General features: G+C 43.4%; 1 protein-coding gene across 1 annotated transcript; it reads right to left on the minus strand.

Annotated features, from left to right (window-relative positions):
* Window positions 1–1,935: 1,935 nt before the first annotated feature.
* Window positions 1,936–11,630, minus strand: RBM22 (RNA binding motif protein 22). Its single transcript, XM_090288425.1, has 11 exons — window positions 11,464–11,630; window positions 11,042–11,095; window positions 10,024–10,053; window positions 9,266–9,398; window positions 8,158–8,258; window positions 7,883–8,055; window positions 6,870–7,070; window positions 5,378–5,542; window positions 4,609–4,697; window positions 4,028–4,159; window positions 1,936–3,035 (listed from the first exon to the last, which is right to left on the minus strand). The coding sequence occupies exons 1-11, from the start codon at window positions 11,515–11,517 to the stop codon at window positions 2,905–2,907; spliced, it is 1,263 nt and encodes a 420-aa protein (XP_090144551.1). The 5' UTR covers window positions 11,518–11,630; the 3' UTR covers window positions 1,936–2,904.
* Between the last annotated feature and the right edge of the window lie 1,732 nt (window positions 11,631–13,362).

Raw genomic sequence — 13,362 nt, forward strand, 5'->3', positions numbered from 1 at the left:
GTACAAAAAAAACAAAGACAGACACCACCTCAACCAAGTGATGAAGCCAGAGACCCGGGGGTGAGGGTCACTTTACACTCCCCTTTCACCTCCATTATTTTGGCTCACAATGTCTCACTGCAATTTGGCTTCCAAAAACCTGTCACATCGCACTCTGTCCCATGGGCAGTCATTGCCTTACTTCAGTCGTCAGGATGCTATTCCTTCCGAGCCTCCTCCACAAGGGAGCAGCTCAAAATGCTTCAGGTAGGAGGGTAGTGAGAAGGGTTAGGAGCTGAGGCACTATGGCAACTAGATGGAAGTAACACGGCCAAGGTCACATAGCTGGGAGGTGCTGAAGTGAGGATTTGAACTCAAGTCATCCGGCTCCAGAGCCTGTTTAAACCATTACTCAATATAAACAAAAGTGAGGTTTTAGTTATTTTTGTGATCAGATATAACTATACGTTATTAGAGTAACACTAGTTACTTTAACACATTGACTGCCACACTAGAAAAAAAAAGTTTTCCCTGGAGCCGCAATGTTTTATTATGAAAATCGAATAAAAAAATTGAAAACAAAATATTTCTTTGTGACTTGATGAAAAAGGAATGGGAAAAGTAACAGTTCATAAAGGAAGTGTCTCCATTTACATGTCAGATTTAGTGAAATTTAAAGGTTAAAATAAATAGAAAATAAATTCATTTGATCCACGTTTTTAAATTGCCAGTATTAATAACGCCATTAGTAAGATTTTCACAAACCATCTGCAGGGTTTTATCCATGAGGCCACTCTTCAAGTAATATGTATGTTATAGCATGGTAGTATGAGTTGCCTGTGCACCATGAGGCACCCAAGGTAAAGTGACGTGTGAGTTGTGTACATTTCACAAGGCTCCGGGCTTAAAACTAGGGTGAGTTAAATATAACTCACATGGCAGTTAATGTGTTAACAGAAAAAATTCCCAGGTCTCGATAGCTTACTATATGACAAAATCGTTATCACAGTGCTCTCCTTAAGGCAGTGACAGGAGGAACCTGGTTCCTCCCCACCTTCTGAGACCGCCCTGCACACTTAGCCAGCAGATGGGAGAAAAGCTCATAGGATTGGGCGAGACATTTTTACAGACCAGGTCTTGGAATGGCAAAGGTATCCGCAGCTCTGTGCCCTAGAAGGGAAGGAAATGCAGTCTGGTAAGCACCTACAAGTCTTTGCCAAATAGGTATCTCATTGCTCATAACCCTGATTTACTCAAGACTGGGCATCTGTTCCACTCTTCAATTTATCCTGCTTATGCTTTTCAAAAAATATGACAGGGCCAAAAATTTAGAATCTCTTCGTTCTCAAAAAGGCAAGAATATACAATTAGGTAGTCATACATTTACATGTGTTTGTGTAATTATTCAAATTTGGCAATCATTCAAACACTACATGCTTCACATTATTCACAAACTGGCTAAAAACCTTTTAATGCTCAAAAGTAGACCAAAAAAAAAAAAAAAAAACCCTACCCAAACTGTTGTCAAAATATTAGAACGCACCTTATATTACTGAAATAAAATAAAATTTTCAGTTTCTAGATTTTGAAATTTTTTTTTTTTTAAGGGAAGATGAAACTCTTTAGAGGAATACAAAATTCTCCAGTGAAGCTACAAAAAGGTGTTTGTTATATGTGGTATGTCCATCCCATACATATATGTATTTTAGAAAACAGTGACAAGGAACTGGCTGTGTAGATAACTTTTGCCTGTTTCCTTTTAAAATGACTTGTATATGAGAATGATTTTTTTAAAGCTACCAGTTATCAGCCGCCACATGGCAGGCTGTGGGCCTTTTTACCACCATAGTGGACAGATAAAAATCATATCCAAAGCAGAAATTTACATTTATATATAACTTGTTTCTAACTTCCACTGACCTTGAGTTCAGCTACCAAAGGATGAAGAAAACAGAAATCTCGAAATATGACTATGACATTTGGAAAACTGACCCATTTTAATTTTTTAAAAACAAAAAAACATAACACAACATCAAATTATTTTTACCATCTACAATTCAGTTACGTCCAAACATTCTAAGACCAAGCAGCGTCCCCTGCCCAGGAGCGGGGAATTAAAACGAGACAGACGAAGGTGAGTGCTGACAATCCAAGTTCCAGCTGCAGGTCACAGGCCTTCCATTCAAACGCACTCCGATGCTTTTCGTTTCACAGTTTGTTGAAGTGTTTTACAGGAAGTTCTTTAAAATAGAGTCATCCCAGGCACAAGGTTTCTTCAATGATACACAGCTTCATGACACTCTGTTTCCATCCAATTGATAGGAATAAAGGAATTTATGTTTGTCCTTTTTGGTAGTGTAAAGCAGTGAGACCACCAGCCAGCTGCCTTCAGCAGTTGGGAGAGGTGAGAGACCTGGGCTGTGCTGGCTGCTGGTTTCCACTCGTCTTTCTGAGGGTGTGACTTCAGAAGTGTTAAATCACACTCATGCCACTACAATGATTAGTACTAGTCATCTTTTTTAGACCATAAAAAGGAAAATACCCAATGGACATAAAAATGGTCAAAAGGTTTTTACCGCAGGTCAATTTTCTTTCTCTCCCCCCAAAAATAATACAAAATGAACTTATAGTTGGGATGGTAACTCCATTGGACATTCCAATTCACCCTGTCACTTGTTCCCCCTAGAAGTAAGGGGAACAGGCATTAAGTTTTGTTAGCAATATTAGAATAGTAACCAGATGTGTTAATGGCAGCTTATTTGAGGTCCACCAATCAAATCATGGCTATCTTCTCTGCCCACATCTGAACACATTTAGCTACCATGGAAACTACAAAGGAAGGAAAAATGTATTTATTCCAAGATTCGTTTCCTGGGATTTTAAAGCGCCCTGTCTTTTGCGGAGCCCCAGGGCGGCGATAATGTGCTAGGGGCTGCTGTGTTTCCCGGCATGAGCTCCCATTCTCTGCGGGTCCTGAGAAGGATAGTGGATTGGTCCTGGAGCCCTCATGAAAGGAGGCGGCGGTCCCATTGGGTGGAACATGTGTGGCCCAAAACCTGCAAATGGGAGTGAACAAACCTGTTAGGCTGGCAGTTTTCCTGACAACCTTTCAAACCTATGAGTCTTTCTAATGTCAACACCACTTACATAAACCAAATGACAAGGGACTTCAGAAAATGTGAGTTTATAGGACTTACTTAGGAATGTCTCCCTGTTTACTTCCTTGGTTTGAGAAAGCCTTCCTTTCAGTCCAGGACTCAAGGTATGTGCTAGTATGTCACCCAAGCCCCTGCTGGGCATCAAACACACCAATCCTACCAGAGCAGGATCCAATCCGGATTTGGGAGGTGAGGAGGAAACCAGACTGCCCCCGACTTAATGGAATCAAATGACAGAAGACAATGTCATCCTTAACCTCAATGACTTATACCAGAATGGAAGATGTTCAGAAACCAGGCCTTTCTTCAAAAAGCATGGGAACTGCCACAGGAGCACTGGCTACCTGGGACTGACTGACACCGCTGACACCATCACTGAGAATTTCTAAAGCAGCACTATACGAAGTGCCTGCCGGTCCCTGACCCGGTTATTACTGGCCACCAACAAGGGAAAGACTGAGCCAAATGTAACTAATCACACCACCAAGCACACTGTTTAGTTCACCTATAGTTTTTTGTAACAAGACGTTCATAATGAAGTTACATTCTGACACAAGCTCCCTATCTTGTTGCAAACAGGTGACCAATGTCCACAGCCCATGCCTCAAGCAATGGTGCTCTAGGGCATCAGGATTATGTTAGAACAGTAAACTGCCATTCTGAGTCTACATATATTCAGCTCTTTAGAAAACTGGCAACTTTCCCCTCCTCGGCAGGCCTGGAAAAAAACGAAATACCAGGAATCCTAACAAATCAGATTTATGTGAAGACTTCCATGGGGCAAACTCAAAGGATTTAAACTGTTAGGATGATGAGATGTGAAGACAAAACTTTCCCAAGGATATTTCTGGGCTAAATCAGACCTCTCTACTAAGGATGATGGACGTTACCTGGGGGTGGGGGCGGAGCGATGCCCGGGGGTGGAGGCAGGGCAATGTTCACCACAGCAGGAGGGCCACTAGGGGGTAGGTTGAAATAGTTGGCAGAGGCTTCTTCTTCTGCTGCAGGAGGAGGAGGAAGAGCTGGAGTAGAGAAAATAGCCAACAGTTAGAGGGGAAGACAATTGTACAACGCTCTTTCTAGCATTTTATTTTTTTAAAAGACTTTATTTATTCATTTTTAGAGAAAGCAGAAGGGAGGGAAAAAGAGGGAGAGAAACATCAGTGTGAGAGAGAAACATCGATCTGTTGCCTCTCATACACACCCTGACCAGGGACGAAACCCATAACCCAAACATGAGCCCTGACCGGGCATCGAACCAGTGACCCTTGGCTTTGCAGAACAATACCCCAACAACTGAGCCACACCACACCAGTCAGGGCTCCACCGCCTCTAAATCTGCAGTTCCTCCTGGGAGAGAGAACTTTCACAGAAGCCGGAGATCTGAGTCTCTTCTAACATCTGAGGAACATCAGAGAAGTCTGAGCATCCGAAGCTAGCAAGTCACTGGGCAGGCCAAGTCTGCACTCACCCCCCGGCAGGCCTGGAACAGGCTCTAGCTTGATTCCAGACTCTGTGGTTCCATCCTTCTCTTTTTCTTTTCCTCTGGCTGCTTGGGACCTGGGACACAGACACATGACATCAGCATTTCTGTCCATTCTCTTACACCTCTGCTTCTCATGCACCCAATACGGAGTTCCTTCCTTCCTTGCCTCCTCTTCAGCAGATACTCTTTGCACTTAAATGCCCCAGTGCAGAGTAGGCAAGAGCAAAGGTTTTGAAGCCAGAAAGACCTGGGTTCAAAATCTCTAAGAGCTGCTGTAAGGACTAGAGGAGGCCACCTGTGTATGTGTTCAGTGCCCGGGAGGCACTCGGTAAGGGTTGCTGCTGCTGTTAGTGATCTTCCCCTTCCCTGTTCCCAAGTGGGAAACATGCTCCCCCTTTGAACTTTCCCGGCATTTCACCACTTTCAACCTAAATTTACTCTTCTTCTCCACTGGAAAGTCAGCCTCTAGAGGGCAGAATCTGCATCTAATTCATTTAGCAAACTCTCAAATCCACTTTCAGACACTAGCATTATACCTGGCCAAAATGGCTGGTCACAAAATACACGAACCTTCAGAGATTACTACACCAAAACACTGAATAAATTCCAAAAGCAGGATGATCCCAATATCCACAGGACTGAATGTAGAGAATTAAAAATTCTATTTGGTCTATTCACCAAAAGCTTACCAGCCCCAGGTAATGAACAGTTATCCTCAAAATCTCAAATAATTTAAAAAATAGCCTATTCTCACCTTCCCCATTTCACATTGAGTCTACGGCCATTGACAATCAGCTTATTGAAGGACTTCTCTGCAGCCACTTCTGCAGCCTGCCTTGTGGCAAACTGGATGAAAGCGCACTGCTGTCTCTGCACAACAGTGATCGTCCGGATCTCTCCAAACTGGTAGAAATGATTTCTGAAGGCAAACAGGCAGAGAAAAAGGAGTTAAAACACACAGACACTCCCAGAAGGCTGACAGATCACTAACTTCCACTGACTCACCGCAAGGAGCAGGACCCCATGGATCTGCCCAACTACCTGCGGGTAATTCCCCCAATACTTATTGAGGGAACTATATACTGACAGGGAAAGAAAATAATGAACAAATAAAGGTTAGAACATCTCAGGGTTTTTCCCATAGAGAAAAGGGGGCCCCAGTAAGTTCCCTAAGGACCCTAAAACCTAGATAAGGGGCTGGCAAACTAGAGCCCCCATGGCCCATGTACCAAGAGTGTTTAAAAAAAATTAAAGGTTAAGAAAAAGAGGAGAAGGGAAGAAGCCTGCCACCCCTGGGGATCATCTAGCTCACTCAGACAGGGTTTAATGGAGACAGGCTACCAAGAGCAGGAGATACTTCCACTCTGCCCAGATGTCTCATCTAGCTGACCAAGATACATGCCAAGAATCATACAAAGTTACCAAATGCCAATCTCTTTTAAAAGGCCAACAATTTAAACAATGTGAGTTATAATTGAAAAGCTCTCCCTCTCCTACATAATTAAGCATACTTGGATGTGTGCCCTATTTTAAAAAACTCTCATCGGCTATTAGGCCAAACAGAATCTCATGTAATTATTACCATATGCACGCACGGAATAAGTACTACTGATGAACGTTTCTACTTTGGCATCATAAAGAACAATTTTATAAAAATTCTGGTCAGCATGATATTTACTGAATCGTCGTCGTCGGCAGCCGTCCGTCTCGAGAGACGATGGTGTAGCTTCTTAAGAGTCCATCTGCACCGCCGAAAATGGTTGTGCAGTCCGACTCGGGAGTGACATGGTATCTGTCTCCTCCCGTGTTGAATCAAGTGCGATGACGCTGAAGCTACAGAGCCTGGGCAGGGTAATATGGAGGGTCTGCTGTTGCCCATGCAGCAGACCCCCCCTCTCTTCGCAGCTGAAGGGTCCAAGGGAAAGATGGAGTCAATACAGTTTGGCTTCAGGTGCGCCGCAGGAGTTGCCGGTGTTGACTACAACGTCAAACCGCCTTAGGGACTCCGACTCCGGATTTTCTGTCGGGGTTTACTCCCTTAGCCTTTCCCCTGAAGAGGTATGCCGCAAGGCAGCGGAGGTTTTTTGGAGTCAGAGTTTTCCTTCTCTGTATTTACTGAATATAGGCCAGCTAAAGAAAAATTATTTTGTAAAGTAAAGGACTCTCTTGCTTGCCTGCTTTTGCCCCCCAAAATTATTCCAGAGCAGTTAAAAGCAAAAAGAGCTCATAAAATTATATCCGCAGACCTTAGATCTGTCTCAGTAATGGTATCGCCAAGGCCACCAACGTATAGTGTGGTGATAGTCTTGTCCTCTGGCGGGTCCAGACGAGGCATCGTTGAAGCCCGCTTTAGAAGCTTATCTGCCACAGGGTCATTGATTCCGTAATATCGATCTTTAATGTTCTGATCAGCAAGGGGGTCATCTGGATCTGTAGGCTTCTCATGTCTATGGTTCAAGAAAGAACGATGCATAAAGGTGAAACAAAGGAAAAAACTGAGAGGTGTCACCCAACAGTAGCTACGCAAGTCCCACATACACACCCTAAAATGCTTCTCAACTAAAACCCTGGTCATACCAAAACATAATTATCAAAACAGAGCTAATATCAAGTGACTTAGCATAGTCCAAGGACTTCCCGCCTCCAAAAAGCTACTGAAATGGCCATCTGGGGTGGCAGTTTCCTCAGACAGAAATGCCTTTGGCACAATGCACCCCAAAACAAAGGGTAACCAAAACAGTGTTATCCCTCTCTAGGCCAACAGTTCTTAACATATTTGAGGTCTTGTATTCCATGGAGAGTCTGATTAAAGCTATGACCCAGCCCTGGAAAATGGAATAATTTTTTGGCAGGGGTGGGGTTAATCAACCCCAAGTGAAGTGCTCCTAATCCAGATGCTTGGCACTTTCAACTCAAACATACTCTCACATACCTTAACTGACCACTACTCATTGCGATCCAGGGCAGTGATACCATAAGCGAAGACTTATATCTCAGGGAGAAACTCTCAGGGTCAACCTCTATATTATACAGCATAGCAATCTAGCTTCCCAAGGCTCAGTTACAAGGGAAAGTTCCATTATATGTAAAAACTACAATTTAATCCAGCTTTTCTAAATTTAAGTCTTACAGTATGAGATATGCCATACTAGTTTTATACATTTTTAGACTTTAAAGCAGAAAGTTAAGTTAGCAGCTCCCACTTCTTAGGAGACTAATCACCTGAAAGCAAATACTGAAAATGTACTTGAGCTCTTACCTGTATGGACACTCCTCTCCTCTCTTACATTCTCCTTTCACCCAGAAGGAGCAAATGTGAGGTCGGTTCCTTTTGTAGTAGGGTGTGGTCCGGGCCAGTTTGAGCAGCATGTCACTGGTGGATGTGGCCTTCCCCAGCATGCCAACTGGCCGTGTTCCATCAGAATTAGAAATCTACACAGGGGAGCAAATTCAAAAGATAAATTATATAAACCGTGGCAACCCACTAGGGCTCTTTTATCCAATATAAGACACATCAAGACAGTGGCAACATACCTCCCTCTCCATATTCTGTGTGTAGTACTCTTTGTTGACATCTGACTTTGGCATGTCATCCTTAAAAGACAACCCTGCATCACGAACCTGGATGGGCAGGCCTGGCACAAAGGGAAGGAGGAAAAAAACTCAGGAATGTCTTTAAATACTACTGAATACACACACAGAATGCAATATCATCCTTTCCTTCTCCACTTTCCTATTTGGTACCAAAGGCTTCACTATATTTCTACTCAAAATCTTTAGCACCATCAGGCAAATATTGCTACAGAGCATTCTAAGAAACTGTCCTAATTCCTGAGCTGTCACAATTTTGAAACAAAGGTTTTAGAAAATCTTTTAGATGAACAAACTTTGGGGTCAGACTTGACCTGTAAACTAATAATGTATCTAGCTTTTATTATAACACCATTTATTTAAAATAAATGTAAAAAGTGGTGAATTTTTAGGTTCGTGCTCCAGATCCTCTGGACAGTCACTGTCCAGTGCAGGACATTGTATTCTAGAAACAGACTGCCTTAGGGAACATATAAATAACATGAAACCAGGACTTGGAGAAGCCAAGTAACTTTCTGAACTTAACATTTACAAACTCATATTTTCCTCTTCCCTTATATTGTATAGTAGAAACCCTTTGAAAAAGTATTTTCTCATAAATAAGCCACAGTTTAAAAAAAAAAAGCAGTTACTCTAAAACAGTGGCAGTATATCAGTTCTAACAATATAGGGAGACAAAAACCTAAAGCACAATTAGCCTATGAGCTTCTGCTAGGGGTTGTGGGAAAAAGCTCTAGAACTAGAAAGAAGCCCAAGGCAAAGAAATTACCTACAACAGGAAAAATGCCTTTACCTCACGATGCCTACAGGGATGTACATGAAGAACATTTAGACCAATTCTAATTAATTCCCAACTTTTCCTTAAGTTCCTACTGTGGTTCAGGAGGACTCTAGGATGGCCTAGTATGGTTCTCCTCTCAAAAGCAGAGCACAGCAGACCGTCCAAAGTGGGGTCAAAACCAGAGGCAGGGTAGACATGGGAGATAAACAAATTGGTTGGTTGTCTAGTGCACTTGCATTCTTTCAGATCTACAGGACAGAGCAAACATACCATACTCTAGATCCAAGAGGCAAGTCTGACAGACATTCTTCAATTTACTGCAGGTTTGGCACACTTCAGTCTTCTTGAAACGCATGCGAACCCCGGGGCACCAGCGAAACACTGTGAATGGCCTGGCACAGATCTTTAACACAAAATAAGAACCACAGAGAGTGAAATGGGCCTGACCTGGACAATCAATCCAGGAGACTTAATAGCAATGGGGGATTCAAAGAAAGGATCTCCTAATTCAGGGTTTAAAGGGGACCTTCATAATCATCTAGTCTAAATGCCATCTGATATTTCAATCATATTTACAACACCGTGACCCAGTAGTAAAAAACTCCCATAGTACAGAAACGAAATACTCAAAAGTAAAAGTCCTCTCTACCTCAGAGGTAACCACCATTAATCTGACCCTTTATCTTTTGTGGGGGGAGTGTCATATACTCCTTTGAGAATCTCATGACAGCTATGACCTTCCTCCTCAGCTAAAATTCTCCTGGGTATAGTCAATCAACACTTGGTACACAACCTGAGGCTGCTCAAAGCCCAGCCACAGACACCAGGTTAAGAATCCGTATGTTAAAGGGCTCATTTCTTACCTCGCATACTAAATAGTTATCAGTCAATGAGTATATAAATAATACATGAAAGCTGTGTAGCACTGAGTTTTACTGGAGGACCTCAAAGCTCAGCAAGTTGAAGGTTAATTTGATAGAAAAAAGGAAAATAAAATGAATTAATTACTCTTTAACAGACATACTTACTTTACATTCTTTCCCATACTTTTCTTTGGTCTGAAATAGAAATAAATAAATAAATAAATAACAGAAGAGAACTGAAGTTCAAGGAAAAAAAAGAGCAGATGTCTTCTTCCCCAAATATAACCCAAGAATTGTGTCTGGAGATCCCTGGCATTTTAAAGGGGGAAGGGAGAAAACATTCTGGGGTGGTGCAGGGTAGATATGCAAATCACCTATTATTAGTTACAATCTCCTAAGAATCTTATGGACCTAACGTCAGACAAGTGTGTGGATCAGATAAGTGTACCTTTCCACAGCCACAGCTCTCAGGTTCACCACTGTCTCCCAAGTTCTCACCCAAGAACTCAAATTCCTAACAGTCTCCACAGTCCCTGAATCAGAAAGGATGTTGCCATGACCAGCCCATTCTACAGCTCAGTTAGAAGGTAATTGCCATAGACTGTGCTGATATCCTTTCTGCATAGAGTACGTGTTCCCTTCCCATAAGCTATTCAACATTTTGAACATATCAATGTATCAACACCTGAGACTGATCACAATAATACAGGCCTAATCTAATCACTGAAAGTTAACGGTCACTAATTTTACCCTTATTTATAACAACAGGGGCCGCCTTACGTTAAAGAGACAAAGTGCAGTGGCCATAAGGTATTTGGTAAAGAGTCAGGAAACCTAGTTCTAGTCCTGGTTCTCCAACACATGGAGGTCCCTGGAGTGAGAATATCTGAATTTACATCCCAGCTCCACTCATTACTTGCTGTATGAAAAGACATATATTCAGTTTCTAGTTAATAGATGTCCCAAACAAATGCTCAACAAATCCGAGTTCTTACTACGACTCCTACATCACAGGACTGTCGCTGAGCTCCTCAGTGAGAGAGTAAGCAAATTATCATAGGCTTTGGGTTAGTGAAGAAGCATCTTCACTTGTGTCTGGCTCCGAGGAGCACTTCACGGACAGCGTCCCAGTACCACCACATTGACAATACGAATAATTCCCGTTTCACACACAATCACTTACCATTCGGATATACGGGTTTTCTCCAAGACACGTCTGGCACAGAATGGGGAAGTCCTGGGGAAGTTGGGAAATGTGCTTGAGAGCCAGGCTCCGAGGACCCTGCGATCTCAGCCACACTCACGGGTAACGGGAGTGGGGAAGGGGGCGAGGAGCGAGGTGCGGAGTAGGGCAAGGACTCGACGTCCCGCACGGCCTGGTCGCGGGAGGAGACACCAGCACGAAAAGGGCGCAGGGGGACGCCACGGAAAAGGGGGCTGAACTCGGACCCTGGCTAAGCCTCCTCCCTCCAGCCCAGCTAGGCCACGGCGCGGGCTCCTCCCCAGTGTCTCCTTGGCCGGCCGCGCTGCAGCCATGGCTGCTCCCGCCCGCAGGAGGCCCGGCCTCGCCGCCTCTCTCCGTCCCCCTCCGGCGGGCACACTCACCGCATCCTCCCAGTTCTGCCTGTTGTAGGTGTTGGAACCCAGAGAAGTCGCCATCTTGAGCGCGTCCGGAGGCAGCGGAAGCTTCCGAGTAGGAAGAGAGGACCGCCACAATCCCGTCAGGCCCCGGGGCTGGGCCCTGGCCTGTTACGTCTAATTTACGTGTCTGATGCGCCCCTGGGGGCGGGGCCCTGTGCTCCTGGACACCGCCCCTCGGAGCTTCTTCGCTTTAGTTTGAAATCCTGTGGGTTAAACTCGGGTTCTTTTGAGTTGGTCCCTGGTTGGGATGAAGAGACACAGGTACATCTGGTTTATTTTAAAGTGAAGTGAAAAAATAAAGGAACAGGTAACGAATGAGGGGATCGGCCTAAAGCAGCGTTAGCTCCTACCTACTCAGCGCGTATTATGTCAAACGCTGGGCGCACGTCTTGCCCCGCCAGTATCTTATTTCTTACAATAACTCCTACAGGGTTGCCAGAGTTAGTAAGCAAAACACAGAACGTCTAGTTAAATTTGAATTTCAGATAAGCATGTTCTAGTGTAAACATATTCCAGACATTTATACTAAAGTGACTAATCTGAAAGTCAAATTTAGCGGGATGTCATGTATTTTATTGAGTAATCACTACCCTCTAGGCCAATATGATGGTCCCTCTTGTAGAAACGGGAACACAGGTTCACGGAGATAAAGTAACTTGCTCTTCTTGGTCATGTAGTTAAGAAATGGTGAAGCCACAAAACCAAAGACTATAAAAAGTACTGTTGTTACGCAACAGCGACTGGGGTCTCGCTGCCCGCTGCCACCCTTTAGGCAAAAGTCAAGAGGGGACGGGTTGGTGATAAAGGAAAGTAGTCTTGACTCAAAAGCAGTCACTTAATCCTATGAAGTCACAGCTTTAATCATTTAAGCCCATTAATTAAAGCTAAACTTTTTAACACCTGAATTCTCCTAGCATTTCCTAGTTTTTAGTTATCTTATTTCTATAGGGTTAGTTTACAAACTAAAACAACGTAAGATACAAGTTACACAATTTTGGAAAAAATGGCAGGTTTCTGCCTTCAGAGCTTGTCCCCTGTAGAACACCCATAGAATAAACCTGCCTCTCTCTGTCAGGCCAGCCCGACCCGAGGCTGTGCCCAGAGTTCCTTCCCATCCAAAATACCTCAGTTGGGAAACGCAGGCCCCTGCAGCACAATCATCCAGGCATCCTCGAGGAAGAAGAGAGCCAGAGCGCCAGCCCTCCTTTTATTTCTTTGAGCTCTGGAGGCATTCAGCTTCTCAGCCAGTCCCATCCCAGACTGTTGACCATTGTCTTGGCAAACTCCTCCTACAGCCCCTCCCTATGTCTCCCCAGTGATCTAATCAGATCTCTCTGAATCAGTACTGTTTTTTCAACTTCTGAAATGAAAAGTGTCTTAAGGATCAACACAGGCATTGCTGTATCATTTTGGGAACAAGTTATAGCTACTCTGCCAATATTTTACAAATTTCAAGCATTCTGGTACCACTTTCATAATTTTTGGCATATCCTATCATCAAACTATCTAAAACATTTGTCACCTAATTTTTTAAATGAGGTTTACTAAAAGTATAATTTATGTAGTTTACCTTGTAGCTGTACGGTTAGGAAATTTTATATATACATTCACCACAAATATAGACTAGTTCCATCCTAAAAAGTTTCCTTGTGCCCAAGTCAATCCCCTTCTTCCCATACACACTGTCAGAGGCAACCACTGATGTGTGTTCCGTCCCTATAGTTTTGCCTTCTCTAGAATCAATGTAGGTTTTCATCTGTAAATACCTAGGGGTAAAATTATTTGATCATATGGTAAACGTTTATTTTTCTGTATGAGAAAGTGCTTGTGTTTATCTGAGCTTCTTGGATCTACGGTTTATCT

The sequence above is a fragment of the Furipterus horrens genome, unplaced genomic scaffold, assembly GCF_987537825.1.
Source record: "Furipterus horrens unplaced genomic scaffold, mFurHor1.1.pri manual_scaffold_10, whole genome shotgun sequence".
NCBI lineage: Eukaryota > Metazoa > Chordata > Mammalia > Chiroptera > Furipteridae > Furipterus > Furipterus horrens.

What these genes read in the sequence shown, in the direction of transcription:
- RBM22 (XM_090288425.1), bottom strand. Translation starts at nt 11,517, where the DNA reads ATGGCGACTTCTCTGGGTTCCAACACCTACAACAGGCAGAACTGGGAG. An exon ending in AAAACCCGTATATCCGAATG is followed by an intron (nt 10,054 to 11,041) that starts GTAAGTGATTGT and finishes TTTCTATTTCAG; the next exon opens with ACCAAAGAAAAGTATGGGAA. An exon ending in CACAGAATATGGAGAGGGAG is followed by an intron (nt 8,056 to 8,157) that starts GTATGTTGCCAC and finishes TCCCCTGTGTAG; the next exon opens with ATTTCTAATTCTGATGGAAC.